At 44.1% G+C, this 21,140-nt stretch overlaps 2 protein-coding genes across 6 annotated transcripts in view; both read right to left on the bottom strand.

Annotated features, from left to right (window-relative positions):
• Window positions 1–21,140, bottom strand: part of rabgap1l (RAB GTPase activating protein 1-like) — a 132,938-nt gene that overhangs the window by 44,706 nt on the left and 67,092 nt on the right. For 3 of the 5 annotated variants that reach the window (XM_071202913.1, XM_034080567.2, XM_034080562.2), the window contains exon 14: window positions 5,680–5,793. The exons of the other annotated variants lie outside the window; for them this stretch is intronic. In XM_071202913.1, coding sequence (XP_071059014.1) covers window positions 5,680–5,793 — 114 coding nt within the window. The remainder of the gene's footprint in view (window positions 1–5,679; window positions 5,794–21,140) is intronic. 5 annotated transcript variants of the gene reach the window in all.
• Window positions 9,640–21,030, bottom strand: LOC139433728 (trichohyalin-like). Its single transcript, XM_071202962.1, has 6 exons — window positions 20,794–21,030; window positions 20,285–20,571; window positions 19,358–20,191; window positions 18,767–19,315; window positions 16,190–16,609; window positions 9,640–9,643 (listed from the first exon to the last, which is right to left on the bottom strand). The coding sequence occupies exons 1-6, from the start codon at window positions 21,028–21,030 to the stop codon at window positions 9,640–9,642; spliced, it is 2,331 nt and encodes a 776-aa protein (XP_071059063.1).

The raw sequence follows: 21,140 nt of genomic DNA on the forward strand, positions 1-21,140 counted from the left end.
ATTCCCCTTTCACAGTGAAATGAGGATCCAAGGAGAGGCAAAAAGTGATGAAGAACACATCCCACCATTTTTACTATCTGCAAACATCCTTACAAGACATGAGTCGGAAGAAGAGTTGGAAGAATTTTATATGAACTCTAAACGTTAAATTGTTGTAAGTCCGATGCCTGCCTAGTGTATACACGTGGTGCACTTCAAATGCTTTTGCTTTTAAAGCTTTACATTCAGCTGGGTTCAATATCTTCCTCAGATATTTTGGCAGCATGGTCAATTTTTGATTGACGTTCATTTTAATAAGAGTCAAACCTCCGCACATTGGGTTAAAAAATATCTCCCCATTTACAAGGTTGATAAATGAGTGAGCTCCACTGCTGGTCTGTTCGGCTAATTTGGGGTTTGATGTGGAGGTAATGGAGAATTCTTGTGGAGCTGTCTGAGGTGTAATCTACAAATTGACATGCTTGATGGAGTGTAGCATTCAAATGTCCCCAAACTCGGCTGGAAGAAAGGCACGCTGACAGATGGATGGGGGAGGTCCTGGTGGGTGAAATCTAAATGTGTTAGCCTGAGCAGATAATAGGCTCAGAGGGGTGGATTGTTACCATCTATACTCCTGGTTTCCCACAGCTAATAGTTTTTCTTATATGTGTATATCTTTGGAGAGCACTTTGGAGACAGTACAATGTCTTAATAAACACAAGTGTGTGATCATCATGGCTGGCACATGAACACCACTGCACTTTTTTGTCAGGTATGATTTTTACAAATTACCTGATAGTATTTAGAACGTTTTTATTCCATTGTATGTATTCAGTAGGTCATGGGTTGATGCTGCAGCTATTAGAATGACACATATATTTGTGCTGTGTTTTAAGGTATATTTCTAGGCACTGCATGCCTTTATTAGACACAACATCGTTACGAGATAACAGGAAATGAGGACAGACAGATTGTTATGACAGGTCCCCAGCTGGAGGAGAACCAGGTACGTTACGGTTCATTCTTAAAGCTTTCACCTTTGGCTCACCAGGGAATCCCAGGGAATGAAGTACTTCATAGACTTGCTGTTTATTAATTACTGAATAAGATTATGGACATGTGGGAACATTAAAGCTTTGAATGATAAGACTTTGCAGCCTGAAGTCTACATTACCGTTTTCTTACTTTAGTAAATCAAATCTTAGTGTCAATTTCAGAATAAAAAGGGCTTCTGAGAGGTAAATCTCGATCTAAGAAAACCTGCTCGCATTGTGTTCACAGGTATACACAGATGTGATCCGGATGGTGGTCACCAGGATTTGAGCTAGAATCCTGAATAATGTGTGCATGGAAACACTCAGTGATTACTGGGATATGCAACATTAGCCAGGTTGATGAGGCGTTCTCATGTTTGCTTTTTCCCCCCTCTTTGTTTAAGGTTTTGTTTCCATGGAAATATAGCAGATATTCTCCTAATCCATTTATCTGAGAGTTACAGGTTTTGAATCCCCACACCAGCTGGAAGGATAAAGCTCCCCTCTCCCCTGAAACCCACTCTCAGAGTCTTGGGTGAGGCAGCTTACACCTGACTGCTCCAGCAGACCCTTCTGAGTGACAGCCAGTCCATGTCATAGGTTATACAGGTTACCAGGAAGTGTGACTGAGTGGAGCATTTGAGAATGAAACAAATTGTGCACGGAGCTCTGGGAACCTTGGGGCTTATTACTGAGTAGGGTATGAAGATGAATATAAACTTTGTCCTGGATTCTCTGTGCCTGTAACCCACTCATGCCTCAAGATCCAACCAACCTTATCAGCAGTAAATCTACATGGATTTGCATACAAATGAAGGCTGGCTCACCACTGACCTAGTTGGGTCCAGACTGGATGCTAACCTTCCCTGACAGGTGCTCCCAGAGCGCTGACCGGCCAAACTTCGCAGCAGCAGGAAATATAACGGAGCAAAAGTTTTCTTCATCAACCTCAAACTAACTTTGTTTAATGATTTCTCTGCCGTTACTTAATAGGCTATACTCGATCAGCGAGCCATTTTTGAATATTATCCAAGAAATGTATTCGAGAGACCCAATTTTTCTCTATAGCAGTTATATTTAGATCACTCCCAAGCTTTGTAAACTATTAATCTGTATTCTTAACCTATTAAGCCCTGAGCCTGTTTATCAGGTTTCAGGCTCGAAAATGACATGCCCAGAACAAATGACCATATCTTCACTTCTAAAAAGGGGTACATTAATAATCTTTTTTCTCAAAGCAATGATACACCTTTGAGTTGGATGTAGAGGAGTCAGAATCAATATAGATGTTTTTATGTTAAAGTAAATTCACATAGTAAAAAAAAATTAAATAATAGTTTCCGTCCAAAAGACCCCCATTACTTATAGTGAAAACCACCCTTGAATGATGAGATAGTAGACAAAAAGCTTTAGGAATCCAAACAATAACATATAATAAGTACCCTGTATCAAGATCGATGCAAAACAAGTGACATTTGACCTTTTTAGAGAGATTTAGAAAGAAAAACCCACCTCTGGGATCATTTGGGTGTATTTGCCATATCTCTGGCACCCATCGGTCGATCTTGGTGATTGACACCTCGTTTGAACCGTTGGAGCCAATAGAATCGAGGGGAAGTTCCTAAATCCATCTAAACATTACCATTGGTGAATAAGAGTGATGCGCAGCCAGCACGCCCAAAACCGGAAGCTGGGTTACAGCTCTCATATACACTATATGAAAACTACGCTTTTTGCCATAAATATGATGATGGATTATCAGTAATCATTTCAAAGTGACACAGAGACATTGAATTAAACTTCAGCAGCGTTTATATGCGTTTTAATGCCCTTGAACACAACTTTTGATCAGAAAACAGCAAAGGTAAGATGTATTTGCCGTTTTGGTCCCGTAAAGTGAAGTTGTGTATTGTCTTTGCTTGCCTTCGCTGCTGCGAGTTTTGGTCGCACAGTGATGATACTTATACCATTGGAATCTGTGGAATCTCAGCTCTTCTTATGATATCTACTTCGTGCAGATCCGATGAAGTATAAAAGATTGCTACCGTGAGTTATGTTCCAAGTGCGTTAGCACCCTTTCGCTTAGTGCTAATTCAGACGCTCGGTGTTAGAGTTGTGTTTTGTTTAGGTAAAAATTGTTCATATCGTCAGTTAGCTGAGTTTCTTCCCGTTAAGTGGGTATGACACATTAATAGGTTGTTAAATGTTAAGAAGCCCTGAGACACAGTTTTGTGAATATTGTTGTTTTTAGCCCCTGCCCCCAGGCTTAACTTAAAGCTCACCTATTATGCTATATTTGAACAATATATTATAGGGCCATATCTATACAAAACATGTCTCTGAAGTGTTTTGCTCCAAATGCCAAAGAGATCACCCATTTTAGCCATGCCTCATACCACTCTATTTCCGCCCTGTTACAAAAGTGCTGATTCTGGGTCTGTAGCTTCAAATGTTACCCGAGCTGCTGCTGGCCACGCCCCTTTGGAGCACATGCAAGTGGTGAGCTCTGTGAAGAGAAGGCTGTCTACTCTACCGGCAGAAACTCAGCTAAACACTGCTGTGATTAAACGCCATATTATGTTCCAAACCACATCAAGCATTATTCCTGAAACAGCATGGAGCTCAAACGCTTTCTCTCTTGCGGGTTTACCACAAGGAGAGTACCTTTTATATCCGGCTTCTTTACACATATTCTCTCCAGTACAGCGTTAGCTCGGAGTGTTAGCAATGCTTGCTAATGTAAACAAAGACGATAGTATGCATTGTTTCTGATACAGCACATACTGTAGCTTGAAATGTTCTTTATTCAGTGTTTACCGCTAGAACAGTGCCATTATATGTATTATATATTTAACAACTTTACTCCAAGTCCCTCTCGTAGACATCCTGCTGAATACACATACACAGAGCTACGGGAGGGGATTCAGCTAGCCGACTGTATATGGAGACGATAGGTTGGGCTGTGGGCGGAACGTTGCCAGGAGTTCAATGTAAAGCTAGCCCACATTTCAGTAATGACGTCGAGTTCTCAGCAAATCTGGATCAGCTCCGTTGTACCCCCGTTTTTAGAGATGTGGGTAAGGAGGAAAAGAGAGAGGGTTGTATTTTCTGACACTTTATGAGTCTCCTTACACATATTTATGTATAAAATACATCAAAAAGTGCATTTTGAATAATAGGTGATTTGATATATTTACGCTGATTTGATATTTAGTTTTCTAAGCATAGAAAGATGCCTTGTTCTTGTTCATAGCCTCAGACAACCTTAGAAGAGAACAGTGACATAGATTAATATTGGCTTTAATACATTACAGTAGTGCTGACCTTGGCTTTTGTCTGAATAAAATTAACCGTGTGTCTGCACAGATAATAACCTCAGGATGTGAGTCCACTGGGACCCTCTCCTTGAAGCACTTATTTCTCACATTCATTGTAATGAAAAGGAAGCAAAATTGCTTCTTTTTTTAATGGTACCAAGCTTTATCCACAAAAGGTCAGCATCAAATATATTGTATGCATGATTTTGTATGGGTGGCTTTAAAAGTACAATGTGTAAGATGGGGCCAGAAATAATGTTTAAAAGATAAAAAAAAATAACATTATTATCATTCAGTGATGTGCAGCAGTAACAGTTTTTTACGTTACGTCTATATTTTGTGATGCAGGGCTATCACCAATAATAATAATAATATCATGAATAATAACGCAATACAACATAAAATACTGCATTTTAATGGAAAACTGGATGAATTTGGATGCGGTTTACAGTCTTTAAGAAAAATCAACTTTGCCTCTTCCTTCTACACTTCTGTCATACAGAAAGAATTGAAGCTAGAAGCTTGATAGTTTCAATAAGAGCAAGAAACATTCTGTATCAGAACTTTATTTCTGGACTCTCATTTGATATTCAAAACCGTTTCCAATGGGTCATTTGAGAGGAATTGCCACCCACATAACAACCACCATTTTAAAAATTGGACGAAAAAAAAGAAACGACTGTCAACTGAGTGGTGTGTATGTCCGGTAATGTGTAGGAAGGTTTTATGTTGATGTCTCAGTGAAAGCGGGCGCTGTCAATTATATGTTGTAGAGCCAACTCCTCCTGAGCCATGCCAGACCCCAAAGAGCGAATCAACTAAAAATACTAATGGCTTGGCTTCATAGGAAAAGGCACACATTTTACATGCAAACATAGATTTCAGAATTAGCTTCTCATCTCACAGCACTTGGTTCTCAGCAGGAACGATTTTAAAAATGTTCGAACACAGCGTGAACGATTGTGCATTGAGATTTGACTTTCTTTTCCATGATGCCAAAAAGAAAGTGAAATATACAGTTCTGTGTTATCCAATGAGGATATATCACAATCAAACATATTCCGGTAACTAATAATATAGCTTTGCATTGCACTGTAAGATTTAAAATCTGTCCACTACTATCTGATTTTATTCATGCTTATTTTAACTCTTATTGAGAGACAACTCGTTGTGCATATGATAATATAAAACAAAAGAGAAAGAATATAAAATAGATTAAGAAAATGCACAGGTCTGATAAAAAAAACTCTTGGGGCTTGAAAAAAGCCTAAACATTATAACTGATGACTCTTCTTGTTCAGAGATTTTAATCTCAATGAGTCTCTCCATTCCTCAATGTAAAATCTCACCTTGCAGATCTTGTAGAGTGAATCCTGTCCATCTCCGTCAGAGTCCTTAAAGTAGTCGTGTGCGGGGAAGGTGCGGTGGATGTCCCGAGTGATGACACCTTCCTGAGCAGAGTCCTGCAACACACAGGGAAACACGGTTTAGACATTTGAGAAAACCACATTTAGATACACAATCCAGTTCATGCGTGAAGGTTGTGCACGTTTAGACACGGCTAATCCTGATTTATGCACTTTTTAAATGGATTCAAGAGATGTACAAGTACAGCAAATAATTGCTCTACTAGGCATATACGATAGAAAAAGAAGGCAATGTTAAATGTCATTGGCTGTATGAGTTCACAGCTCTGATACAAAGCTATGTCCCCTTGTTTGTTTATGTGTATTAGTGTTTGTCCCATTCCTCCTTCAACAGCACTCCCTAGAAGTCAGACTGCCATCTAATCCACGGCCACTGCAGGGTTACAACCACACACACACACACACACACACACACACACACACACACACACACACACACACACACACACACACACACACACACACACACACACACACACACACACACACACACACACACACACACACACACACACACACACACACACACACACACACACACACACACACACACACACACACACACTTAATACAATTAAATGAAGGAAGGAAAACTTTCCGCTACATGTTGGTAGAAAAAACCCAGAATATAATTCTCGAATAGTGAAAGGTCTTGTTCAGATGATGCCTTATTGTCCCTATGTATTAGTGCAGGGATATTCTCGAGATGGATAACAATGGTTCTGGCTAGACAGGAGATTGCTTGTACAACACTAAGGTCAGACATGACAAGCTTACAGCTCAATCTGGAACTCCTTTAACTTTATATTTGTGTATGTTTATTCACTTGCCTCAGTATATCTTTTTATTTTGCGTTGTTTCTAGAGTTGGACTAATTCGTTAATTGATTAATTGTTTCATGAAAAAAACAATGTTTTGACTTAAAATAATGTGCTTCCAGGTTTCTTAGATGTCAATATTTGTTGGTTTTCTTTTATTGTAAACATTACCCAATGGTTTTTGACTGTTCCTCAGACAAAATCATTTAAAGATATCACAGGGGCTTGATGAAACTGTCATATATTTGTTTTTTTATAATTGTCAGATTTCTTTTTGACCAAGCTACTTAATAATTGATAAAAACAGTGAACTACAGATTTATTAATAATCTATATCATTGGCGGTTGCAGCCTTTGCTGCATTCATACTGTGTTTCAAACACAGCTACTGTATGCAAACATTTCATTTACCACTACTGTACTTTTATATTGCAACAATTAGCTACCGTTCACATAATTCCTTGTTCAACATGTATTCTACAATATGCTTAATATGAGAGCAAATACACACAAAAAGGGTTAAGAGAAGCAGCTGGCGCAACTGTGTGCAATGCTTGAATGTGATTTGTAGTGTGGAGGTGGTGTGTCGTTCTGTGTATTATGTGATGGAAATGGAACAAACGGTTTTACATTATGTGTGAGATTTGTCTTTCTCATGCGTTCACTTAACCTGACAGCAAAATAAATACTCCAAATCAGGCACAAAAGATGATGATGAATAACGTCTTTAACTGTAAAATCCTATTTATTTCTGGCACTTTGCGATGCAGTTGTAAACTTAACATATTTGGGTTTTGAGATGAAAAAAGCAAGCCGATGACATCACACTGGATTTTTGTAAATGTTAAATGTCTTTCACTTTTTTCTCCCATTTAAGCGACTAAAGGATACGCCGATAATAATAATTTTTTTTAGATATTGTATGTTAAAATTAAAAACAATTAACAAAATAATCTTATATACACTAACGAACGACCTCACCAATAACAGTTTATAATTACTCAGCTAGTGAAAAAATGATTGCCTAATGATTAATATATTACTTTTTATTAGTTAGCCCATCAATTACAAACACAATTATAATACTGTAATTACCATGGCAACATCAGCGAAGACCAGCAAGTATCTGGTTGACAGTGAAAGTTGTAAACACTTTGATTTAATAAACCATGCATGTCTCTACTAATTAACAGCCTCATTTCTCAAAAAACACCAAAAAAAGAGGAGCGGACGTCCTCTACTCAGCTTCATTTGCTTCCTTGTCTTCTTGTATCCTTTCTTCCTCTTTCACATCAACTTTCCCTACATATTTCCTTTCATCCTCACATTCTTAACTCTCATCTCCTCCCTACAGTATTTCTACTTCCCTTTTGCTTCATCTCCTACAGTACCATATTTCCTCTCTTCCAGGTTAATATACCTCTTTCATCTCTCTCATCTTCCATTCTCTTTTCTACTTCATTTACTTTCCTCCTCTCTGTACACCTCCATGTGTGCTCTTAAATATCTGCCTCTTCTACAACTATTAATATAGAAAGGCTTACAAGACCAACCTTTTTTTCAACAGTGATTCTTTACATATCATGCATCATGTTCTCATCCTGCTGTTCATTTATAAGAATGCAGGAGTCCTGTTTAGTTGTGAGGAAATAAATAAACGTAATGTGTACACAGAGATACACGTGTTTATCGTTTGTAGTGTTTACTCAGCGTACCAATTACCATGATGGTTATTTATTATTTTGAAATAGTACAATAAATTAATTCTACATTACAATATACAATACATCAACAATATCCTCATGAAACAGTAAATGTGTATTTTTACGGTTGTTAATTTAATAGTGTTGTTAGAATATTTATTTTAAAAATGATGGAATATCATTATTTCATATTCTTCTCCAAAATCGATTTGTGGCACTGCTTCCAGGTTGTATTGTGTTTGTCCAGTGAATCACAAAGCCCCAGCGGTCTTCTCTCACTTTGTAGTTAATTTCAGTCCAGCGCGGACTGTTCCTCTCATTTACTGCAGACCTAATCTGATTAGTGTACAACCTTCTCATCCAGACAGTGAGAGTTATATGCTGCTTTCTATGGATGTATGGATGTGTGGGTGTGTGTGTGAATGTTGAAACTGACAGCTCTTTGATCTCTGCAGGGGGGCTGAAGTGTTCAGGAGGAACTGCAGCCTCATCAGCAGCACCAGTTATCTGCCACAGTGCCCCAGTTCAGCATCCGTGCTATACGCTGTACACCAGCTAATAAGGACTCACTGATTCCTCACAGTTTCAGCTGTCAAACCCTAACCTTACAACAGAAAGCCAATAACTTAACAAGCAACACAGTAACCAGGTCAGGGGACCCTGTGTGCATCCGTGTACTGTAACTAAGGATATTTTTGAGTGTTGTTCCGGCAGTTTCTTTGGGCTTAACGGGGCATATCTAGATCTTTTTTGCTACATGTCATGGCTTAGATAGAGTATCCAACATATTCCTCTGAAGCAAAGACAGAGCTAGATGCTTTTATTAAGTGTGGCATAGCTAGAAGCAGTGAGTTCTAAATGATACAACTAGGCTGTCAACTTCATCCAAAGGAAAGCCTTTAGCGGGGCATTTGTTTCCTTAACAGGCAGGAGTAGGAAAAGGACAGAGGATCTGTGGCTGCGATAAGACCATGGTAAGAGAGGCAGCATCATATCTGAAGAGAACACAAGGCTATTCTTGACTTCAGGTAATCCTCTTAGCTTTCATGTTGCTCTTTCAGGGGCTGAAAAAAGTGGATGGCAGTTTGGGGTGTGATGATTTATACAGCTGCTCACAGGAAGGATTGTTGCATCCTTCCTGATTGGCAAAACCAGTACATGCACATTTCAGTAAGCTGCTCCACGGGAGTGAGAAGTAAATCCTATAGAGCCTGTTAGACCGTAAAGCCTATGTAAATCAGAACTATATACACATATTTATGAGGGTATGCACAAGTCATGTGCACTGACAAATGCATGGAAGCACTAAGTGCATTCAAACACACATGCAATCAACTTTCACTGACCCACATACACCCTTTTCATCTGTGCACAAATACACAATATTACACGTCAGTCCGAACTCTCAGGTTTTGTTGATGCCAATAAACATAAGGATTAAAACAGCATAAGCGCGCGCGCGCGCACGCACGCACGCACGCACACACACACACACACACACACACACACACACACACACACACACACACACACACACACACACACACACACACACACACACACACACACACACACACACACACACACACACACACACACACACACACACACACACACACACACACACACACACACACACACACACACACCACACACACACACACACACACACACACACACACACACACACACACACACACACACACACACACACACACACACACACACACACACACACACACACACACACACACACACACACACACACACACACACACACACACACACACACACACACACACACACACACACACACACACACACACACACACACACACACACAACAGAGTTGATGGAATCCCCCTGATTCCATCAACTCTGTCAAGCATCTGTGTGTGTGTTTGTGTATTTCTTGGCGTGTTCGTTCTGCAGTATTGTGTGAACCCGGCAGATTTATCCCCTGGTGGCCTTTAAACTAACTGACTGAAGGCTGAAAAAAAGACAAAAAAAGAGATTGACATGAGAGAGAAAGAGTGGGAGGAACAAAAAACAAGGAGGGAAGAGAGACAGATGAAGACAGATAACAGAGAGAGAGAGAGATGAAGACAGAGGCTGAGAGAGAGAGAGAGAGAGTATCTAAGAAGAAGGGAATGAGAGGCTTCCCCTAATTGTAGCCTGGGGGCTTGTTGGGCAGACAGTCCATTACTCTGCCCTCACCAACAGGTAACTTACTTCACAAACGCAGCTAAATATATAAGAAACTGCTGATGTGCCTGCACTCCACCTCCCTCTACATTCAACAGTAATTAATGATATCTTACAGGCCTGATTGGTGAAAGCTGCCACAGAGGGTCAAACACTAAAGCGCAGAGAAGCTTCACTGCTGACGTTGTATTAGACCCTTGTGATGTTACACCTCTGTGCACATCAATTGAACATCAGAGTCATTCTCTGAAAATGTCTTGTTATGTATGAAATAGTAATGATTAAACATACATAACCCATATTAAAAGGGTGCTTAACAATTATACTAGTTTATTTCATTGGTTGAAGAACTTTGAAACTTTACCGTTAAACAGTTTTTCCCCATTAGATGAGTCAATAAAATCCATTAATAGTTTAGCGCTTTCAGTCATTATAGGTGCAATAAATAGTTTGATCAATATTGTGATATGCGACTTGATATGACATTCCATTTTGGACATTATGATACATATTCCATATCGTGTCTTTTACTGGTTTTACAGTAAAGTGATGTAATTGTCTGTAACAGTCTTTATCTAGCACCCTGTTCAAATCTGGCCTGTGGCCCTGTGCTGCGCCTCTCCTCCTTTACTGTCCTTAATCAGATATATTGATTAAAGGCAGAACAAACTAAACAAAGCCCCTTGCTTAGCTGACTAATGAATGATCAACCATTTGATAAACGCTTAATCTTTTAAGTAATTTCAAAAGGAAAAATATCTTACATATGCCGTTTCAAGTTTGCTTTTTTATGGTTCTAAAATTTAAAATAAAAAATCCTTGGTTGGCTGGGAAACATAAACAATTTGACATCATTATCTTGGGCATTTTGACATTTTACAGGGCGATTCTTTCTATTTTCCTAATTATACATCGACAGTATATAGAATAATTCACAACAACAAACAAATACAAACAAAAATTAATTAATATTTTTCAAGATGCTAAATGTTATACTGGTTATACATTTTGTATAAACCAACTGTAAACGTTTATTTGTTTTAAAATACCACCAGTTCTAGTCACAACATACGAGAAAGAACAAGTTTCATAGGTTGGAAATAAACTGCATCTGCTGCTACATAGCAGAGGGTCGAAGTAAAAGGGCAGAGGCTTGATGGGGGATATTTGAAATGTTAATCACTGCCTTGGGAACTGCACTTTAATTTATATTAAGCTTGAAGGCAAAATGAGCTAACACCTGTCATTTTGTGATAAAAAACAATCCATTCAGAGGCTGAGTGGAAACCGGAGTCGCTGCATGTCAAGTGTCTCCTGTCGCTGACACGTTAAGTCTTTTGTCCACTTATTGTTTACCATGCCGTCTATTAGGCGCGGTCAGCTTCTTCCTGTCTCTAAAGAGGAAAGATGAAACCGGGGGACCTTCCGGGCTACTGGTCACTTATTTGAGGCTGACCTTGGTGAAATCAGTCATGCTGCCCTGCTCAGAGTGTCCACAGTATCAGGTAGACAGGTCAAGTTTTTTTTCCATTGAATGAATACCATGCTGTACCTACACTGGATCCCCTACTACAGTATCCTGTGATGAAGAGAAACCAGGACTCAGTAAGTCTGTTACTCATAGGTATATAAGGGAAGGGTATCAATGGGAAGAGTATCAATGCTGATTTGAGACTTGCAACCCACATTGGTAATTTTCAAACAAGACACAAGTTAAGCACAAAAATGCAGTAACATCAGAATCATTATGTCGACACACTGTGTGCTCCAATGCACCAAAACATTTTAGTTTAGAAGCATGAGTCACTCTGTCCATCAACTGAATCGTGTCCTTGAGAAGGATAATGAACAACCCACCTGCTCTTACAATTTGAGTCTCTCTGAATAAAAGTGGTAGTTAACTGCTTAAAATGAAAATAGAATTTCAGAAGCAGCTCCATCTTTCTCCTCTTTAAACAGAGCAGTGAGCGCTTAAGTTACCCTTCTCTTCTGACAGTGTTATGTAACTCCCCGGGTGTGCAATGGGCCCACAAGGCTGGCTGGTGAGCCCCTCGACAGAAAGGCAGCCACGCTTTGCTAAACCGATGAGTCGGCTGGGTATATGCCGGGTTTAGGCAGCTGAACACTCAGAGACCAATAAGTCCTGAAGTGACAACCCAGCCAATCAGAGAGGATGCTGCTAGCGTTAAACCGCTGGAGGCAAACATGCGGACAGATTGCTGGGTACAAAGTCAAACTGTGTGTACAGAATAATTACAGAGGGAACACAGCTAGTGACAAAACCTAAATGTTTATCTTAGCAACTCTAACAACCGCCTTTTGTTGGGAAACTGATTACTATGGATATTTGAAATATATTAATCAATACTAATACCAGTTGAATTCTGTACACACCCCATTGGATACCATTGTAAAAACCTAAACAAAACAATAAATCACTCTATTTTAACATACACTAATTTACACTTCGTGCTAAATTGGAAATGAGTATCTAGCTGCTGTGTCACGCAACACCTTAATCGGAACATACTTGTCACTACCAACTACTGACACAACGGCTTCCGTTATGAACGGCTCAAAAACAGAACCCACATCCAAGTCGGCACAAACCAGCTTCTTATCAGGCACCTTGCCCGATCCTACACCCTGCGGCTTTTTAACCAAAACGGCAGAACAACACATGGCTGGAGCATGTGATGAAGAACGAGGCTTCCCCTCAGGTTCCAGCAACGGACACTGCCCCTTCCAATGACCCTCTTCTCGGCAATAATGATATTGGTCCACTCTGTCGTCCTCGGATCGCCCTGGACCTGCAAATCTACGGGAGTAGCCTGGTGAAAACTTTGCACCACCGCAGGAATAGCCACGTCTCCAGCAATCACCCCTAGAACATCTTACTTCTTCCTTCTCTCTGTCTATACCTGTGTACTCTCATGTTCCGATTAACCCAGCTTCCCCAAATGTCTTTCTTTTTGGTGTCTATATACGCTGGGATCCGGAGTCATGGATGATCCTGCGGTCCTGTGTCCTGGATCGCGAGCGCTGGATCTTGAGTCGTGGCTGTGGTCCTGGATGGATATCCTCGTCGATTCATCTTCCTATTATACACACATGCATTTCCAAACATTTGGACTACCTATGTTGCAAATGTATTATCTTTTCAATTTACACACGGCATCTATTGCACGTCTGTCCGTCCTGGGAGAGGGATCCCTCCTCTGTTGCTCTCCCTGAGGTTTCTCCCATTTTTCCCTTTAAACTGGGTTTTCTTTGGAAGTTTTTCCTTGTACGATGTGAGGGTCTAAGGACAGAGGGTGTCGTATTGTCATACTGATATTCTGTATAAACTGTGAAGACCACTGAGACAAATGTAACATTTGTGATATTGGGCTATATAAATAAACATTGATTGATTGATTGATTGATTGATAGAACACTTCTCAGTAAAACTGCCCTTATGTGTCAACACAAAATCATCCGCTAATTCAGCAGCTCTAAGCGCGGTGGAAGGTTTCTGCTCATTTACATAAGTGGCCATACGCTGAGGGATAACATCTTTAAATTGTTCCAATACAATGAGTTCACAAAGACCGTCAAAACTGGAAACCTTTGCTGTCGCACACCACCGCTGAAAATGAGAAGTCAAATCACGGATAAACTCCACATGTGTCTGCTTATCCCCCTTGACCCAACTTCTGACCTTTTGATGATACGCTTCAGGAACCAGTTCGTATGATTTTAACACTGCTGATTTTACTCTAGCATAGTCCAAAGCATTTTCGCCACAAACAGCTGAATAGGCCTTCTGTGCTCGCCCAGTGAGTACACACTAAAGTAACAGCACTCTGTCCGAATCTGACCAGTTTGTTGCCTCTGCTATGCGTTCAAATAGAGTAAAACAAATGTCAGGGTCACGCTCATTACACTTTGGCACTAACCGCAAGTAAAATAATAATAATAATAATAACACTACCTGATGCCGACCTATCAGAACCATCCTACACCGGAGCAAGCTTGCCCTCTCCAATCAGCCGTAATCTAGCATATTCCACCTCACATATAATCGTTTCCACATCCAGCACCTTCTCCACCTCTAAACGCTTCTATACCTCCTACTGCTGACCCCTCAACTCCAACTTCTCCTGCTCCAACCTCAACTCCAACATCTCCAACCTAAACTTCTCCTGCTCCAACCTCAACTTCTCCTGCTCCAACCTCAACGGCTCCAACCTCAACTGCTCCAACCTAAACTTCTCCTGCTCCAACCTCAACTCCAACCTCTCCTGCTCCAACCTCAACGGCTCCAACCTCAACTGCTCCAACCTCAACTTCTCCTGCTCCAACCTCAACTTCTCCTGCTCCAACCTCAACTCCAACCTCTCCTGCTCCAACCTCAACGGCTCCAACCTCAACTGCTCCAACCTCAACTTCTCCTGCTCCAACCTCAACTTCTCCTGCTCCAACCTCAACTGCAACCTCTCCTGCTCCAACCTCAACTTCTCCTGCTCCAACCTCAACTGCAACCTCTCCTGCTCCAACCTCAACGACTCCAACCTCAACTGCTCCAACCTCAACTTCTCCTGCTCCAACCTCAACTGCAACCTCTCCTGCTCCAACCTCAACTTCTCCTGCTCCAACCTCAACTGCAACCTCTCCTGCTCCAACCTCAACTTCTCCAACCTCAACTCCAACCTCTCCTGCTCCAACCTCAACGGCTCCAACCTCAACTGCTCCAACCTCAACTTCTCCTGCTCCAACCTCAACTGCAACCTCTCCTGCTCCAACCTCAACTTCTCCTGCTCCAAACTCAACTGCAAATTCTCCTGCTCCAACCTCAACCTCTCCTGCTCCAACCTCAACTTCTCCTGCTCCAACCTCAACTCCAACCTCTCCTGCTCCAACCTAAACTTCTCCTGCTCCAACCTCAAATTCTCCTGCTCCAACCTCAACTTCTCCAACCTCAACTCCAACCTCTCCTGCTCCAACTTCTCCTGCTCCAACCTCAACCTCAACTGCTCCAACTTCTCCTGCTCCAACCTCTCCTGCTCCAACTTCTCCTGCTCCAACCTCAACTTCTCCAACTCCAACCTCTCCCGCTCCAACTCCAACTTCTCCTGCTCCAACCTCTCCCGCTCCAACTTCTCCAACCTCAACTTCTCCTGCTCTAACTCCAACCTCTCCTGCTCCAACCTAAACTCCTCCTGCTCCAACCTCAAATTCTCCAACCTCAACTTCTCCAACCTCTCCTGCTCCAACTTCTCCAACCTCAACTGCTCCAACCTCTCCTGCTCCAACCTCTCCTGCTCCAACTTCTCCAACCTCAACTGCTCCAACTTCTCCTGCTCCAACTTCTCCTGCTCCAACCTCTCCTGCTCCAACTTCTCCTGCTCCAACTTCTCCTGCTCCAACTTCTCCTGCTCCAACTTCTCCCGCTCCAACCTCAACCTCTCCCGCTCCAACTTCTCCAACCTCAACTTCTCCTGCTCCAACCTCAACTTCTCCTGCCCCAACCTCAACTGCAACTTCTCCTGCTCCAACCTAAACTTCTCCTGCTCCAACCTCAACCTCTCCTGCTCCAACCTAAACTTCTCCTGCTCCAACCTCAACTCCAACCTCAACTCCAACCTCTCCTGCCCCAACCTCAACTGCAACTTCTCCTGCTCCAACCTCAACTCCAACCTCAACTCCAACCTCTCCTGCCCCAACCTCAACTGCAACTTCTCCTGCTCCAACCTCTCCTGCTCCAACCTCAACTGCTCCAACCTAAACTTCTCCTGCTCCAACCTCAACTGCAACCTCTCCAACTCCAACCTCTCCTGCTCCAACCTCAACCTCAACTTCTCCTGCTCCAACCTCAACTCCAACCTCTCCTGCTCCAACTTCTCCTGCTCCAACCTCAACTGCAACCTCTCCAACTCCAACCTCTCCTGCTCCAACCTCAACTTCTCCTGCTCCAACCTCAACTGCAACCTCTCCAACTCCAACCTCTCCTGCTCCAACCTCAACTGCAACTTCTCCTGCTCCAACCTAAACTTCTCCTGCTCCAACCTCAACTGCAACTTCTTCTGCTCCAACTCCAACCTCTCCTGCTCCAACTTCTCCTGCTCCAACCTCAACTGCTCCAACCTCAACCTCTCCCGCTCCAACCTCAACTTCTCCAACCTCAACCTCTCCTGCTCCAACCTAAACTTCTCCTGCTCCAACTCCAACCTCAACTGCTCCAACCTCTCCTGCTCCAACCTCAACTGCAACTTCTCCTGCTCCAACCTCAACCTCTCCTGCTCCAACCTAAACTTCTCCTGCTCCAACCTCAACTCCAACCTCTCCTGCTCCAACCTCAACTTCTCCAACCTCAACCTCTCCTGCTCCAACCTAAACTTCTCCTGCTCCAACCTCAACTCCAACCTCAACTCCAACCTCTCCTGCTCCAACCTCAACTTCTCCAACCTCAACCTCTCCTGCTCCAACCTCTCCTGCTCCAACCTCAACTGCAACTTCTCCTGCTCCAACTTCTCCTGCTCCAACCTCTCCTGCTCCAACCTCAACTGCAACTTCTCCTGCTCCAACCTCTCCTGCTCCAACCTCAACTGCAACTTCTTCTGCTCCAACCTAAACTTCTCCTGCTCCAACTTCTCCTGCTCCAACCTCAACTGCTCCAACTTCTCCTGCTCCAACTTCTCCTGCTCCAACTTCTCCTGCTCCAACCTCTCCTGCTCCAACTTCTCCTGCTCCAACTTCTCCTGCTCCAACTTCTCCTGCTCCAACTTCTCCTGCTCCAACCTCTCCCGCTCCAACCTCAAATTCTCCTGCTCCAACCTCAACTCCAACTTCTCCAACCTCAACTTCTCCAACCTCAACCTCTCCTGCTCCAACTTCTCCTGCTCCAACCTCAACCTCTCCTGCTCCAACCTCTCCTGCTCCAACTGCAACTTCTCCTGCTCCAACCTCAACCTCTCCTGCTCCAACCTCTCCTGCTCCAACCTAAACTTCTCCTGCTCCAACTTCTCCCGCTCCAACCTAAACTTCTCCTGCTCCAACTTCTCCCGCTCCAACCTCAACTGCTCCAACTTCTCCTGCTCCAACTTCTCCTGCTCCAACTTCTCCTGCTCCAACTTCTCCTGCTCCAACCTCTCCTGCTCCAACTTCTCCTGCTCCAACTTCTCCTGCTCCAACTTCTCCTGCTCCAACTTCTCCTGCTCCAACCTCTCCTGCTCCAACTTCTCCTGCTCCAACTTCTCCTGCTGCAACCTCTCCCGCTCCAACCTCTCCCGCTCCAACCTCAACTTCTCCTGCTCCAACCTCTCCTGCTCCAACCTAAACTTCTCCTGCTCCAACCTCAACTCCAACTTCTCCAACCTCAACTTCTCCAACCTCAACTTCTCCTGCTCCAACCTCAACCTCTCCTGCTCCAACTTCTCCTGCTCCAACTTCTCCTGCTGCAACCTCTCCCGCTCCAACCTCTCCCGCTCCAACTTCTCCAACCTCAACTTCTCCTGCTCCAACTCCAACCTCTCCTGCTCCAACCTAAACTTCTCCTGCTCCAACCTCAAATTCTCCTGCTCCAACCTCAACTCCAACTTCTCCAACCTCAACTTCTCCAACCTCTCCTGCTCCAACCTCAACTTCTCCTGCTCCAACCTCAACCTCTCCTGCTCCAACTTCTCCTGCTCCAACCTCAACCTCTCCTGCTCCAACCTAAACCTCTCCTGCTCCAACCTAAACTTCTCCTGCTCCAACCTCAACTGCAACTTCTTCTGCTCCAACCTAAACTTCTCCTGCTCCAACTTCTCCTGCTCCAACTTCTCCTGCTCCAACCTCTCCCGCTCCAACTTCTCCAACCTCAACTTCTCCTGCTCCAACTCCAACCTCTCCTGCTCCAACCTCAACTTCTCCTGCTCCAACCTCAACTCCAACTTCTCCAACCTCAACTTCTCCAACCTCTCCTGCTCCAACCTCAACTTCTCCTGCTCCAACCTCAACCTCTCCTGCTCCAACCTCAACTCCAACTTCTCCAACCTCAACTTCTCCAACCTCTCCTGCTCCAACCTCAACTTCTCCTGCTCCAACCTCAACCTCTCCTGCTCCAACCTCAACTCCAACTTCTCCAACCTCAACTTCTCCAACCTCAACTCCAACCTCTCCTGCTCCAACCTCAACTTCTCCTGCTCCAACCTCAACTGCTCCAACCTCTCCTGCTCCAACTTCTCCTGCTCCAACTTCTCCTGCTCCAACTTCTCCTGCTCCAACCTCTCCTGCTCCAACCTAAACTTCTCCTGCTCCAACCTCAACCTCTCCTGCTCCAACCTCAACTCCAACCTCAACTCCAACCTCTCCTGCTCCAACTCCAACCTCTCCAACTCCAACCTCTCCTGCCCCAACCTCAACTGCAACTTCTCCTGCTCCAACTGCAACCTCTCCAACTCCAACCTCTCCTGCTCCAACCTCAACCTCTCCTGCTCCAACCTCAACCTCTCCTGCTCCAACCTCTCCTGCTCCAACCTCAACTGCAACCTCTCCCGCTCCAACCTAAACTTCTTCTGCTCCAACCTAAACTTCTCCTGCTCCAACTCCAACCTCTCCTGCTCCAACCTCAACTTCTCCAACCTCAACCTCTCCAACTCCAACCTCTCCTGCTCCAACCTCAACTTCTCCAACCTCAACTTCTCCTGCTCCAACCTCAACTCCAACCTCTCCAACTCCAACCTCTCCTGCCCCAACCTCAACTGCAACTTCTCCTGCTCCAACTGCAACCTCTCCAACTCCAACCTCTCCTGCTCCAACCTCAACCTCTCCTGCTCCAACCTCTCCTGCTCCAACCTCTCCTGCTCCAACCTCTCCTGCTCCAACCTCAACTGCAACTTCTCCTGCTCCAACCTCAACTGCAACTTCTCCTGCTCCAACCTCAACTGCTCCAACCTCAACCTCTCCCGCTCCAACCTAAACTTCTCCTGCTCCAACTCCAACCTCTCCTGCTCCAACCTCAACTGCAACTTCTCCTGCTCCAACCTCAACTGCAACCTCTCCCGCTCCAACCTAAACTTCTCCTGCTCCAACCTCAACTCCAACCTCAACTGCAACTTCTCCTGCTCCAACCTCAACCTCTCCCGCTCCAACTTCTCCAACCTCAACTTCTCCTGCTCCAACCTCTCCTGCTCCAACCTAAACTTCTCCTGCTCCAACCTCAACCTCTCCTGCTCCAACTTAAACTTCTCCTGCTCCAACCTCAACTCCAACCTCTCCTGCCCCAACCTCAACTGCAACTTCTCCTGCTCCAACCTAAACTTCTCCTGCTCCAACTCCAACCTCAACTTCTCCAACCTCAACTTCTCCTGCTCCAACCTCAACTGCAACCTCTCCAACTCCAACCTCTCCTGCTCCAACCTCAACTTCTCCTGCTCCAACCTCAACCTCTCCATCTCCAACCTCTCCTGCTCCAACCTCAACCTCTCCTGCTCCAACCTCAACTCCAACCTCTCCTGCTCCAACCTCAACCTCTCCTGCTCCAACCTCAACCTCTCCTGCTCCAACCTCAACCTCTCCTGCTCCAACCTCAACCTCTCCTGCTCCAACCTCAACCTCTCCTGCTCCAACCTCAACTGCAACTTCTTCTGCTCCAACCTAAACTTCTCCTGCTCCAACTCCAACCTCTCCTGCTCCAACCTCAACTGCAACTTCTCCTGCTCCAACCTAAACTTCTCCTGCTCCAACCTCAACTTCTCCAACCTCAACCTCTCCTGCTCCAACCTCAACTTCTCCAACCTAAACTTCTCCTGCTCCAACTCCAACCTCAACTGCTCCAACCTCTCCTGCTCCAACCTCAACTGCAACTTCTCCTGCTCCAACCTCAACCTCTCCTGCTCCAACCTCTCCTGCTCCAACCGCAACTTCTCCTGCTCCAACCTAAACTTCTCCTGCTCCAACCTCAACCTCTCCTGTTCCAACCTCTCCTGCTCCAACCGCAACTTCTCCTGCTCCAACCTAAACTTCTCCTGCTCCAACTCCAACCTCTCCTGCTCCAACCTCAACTTCTCCAACCTCAACTTCTCCCGCTCCAACCTCAACCTCTCCTGCTCCAACCTCAAATTCTCCTGCTCCAACCTCAACTCCAACCTCTCCTGCTCCAACCTCAACCTCTCCTGCTCCAACCTCAACTGCAACTTCTCCTGCTCCAACCTAAACTTCTCCTGCTCCAACTCCAACCTCTCCTGCTCCAACCTCAACTGCAACTTCTCCTGCTCCAACCTCAACCTCTCCTGCTCCAACCGAAACTTCTCCTGCTCCAACCTAAACTTCTCCTGCTCCAACCTAAACTTCTCCTGCTCCAACCTAAACTTCTCCTGCTCCAACCTAAACTTCTCCTGCTCCAACCTCAACTCCAACCTCGCCTGCTGCAACCTCAACTTCTCCTGCTCCAACCTCAACCTCTCCTGCTCCAACCTCAACTCCAACATCTCCTGGTCCAACCTCAACTTCTCCTGCTCCAACCTCAACTGCAACTTCTCCAACCTCAACCTCTCCTGCTCCAACCTCAACTTCTCCTGCTCCATTTTCCCCCTAACTGCTAAACCAAAAATCTCACCTAGTCTTCATGTGGCTTGCGGCGGGTAATTACGCACTGGAACCCGGCGGAGTTGTGGAGCGACCTGCACGCAGGTAA

The sequence above is a fragment of the Pseudochaenichthys georgianus genome, chromosome 4, assembly GCF_902827115.2.
Source record: "Pseudochaenichthys georgianus chromosome 4, fPseGeo1.2, whole genome shotgun sequence".
Classification (NCBI taxonomy): Eukaryota; Metazoa; Chordata; class Actinopteri; order Perciformes; family Channichthyidae; genus Pseudochaenichthys; species Pseudochaenichthys georgianus.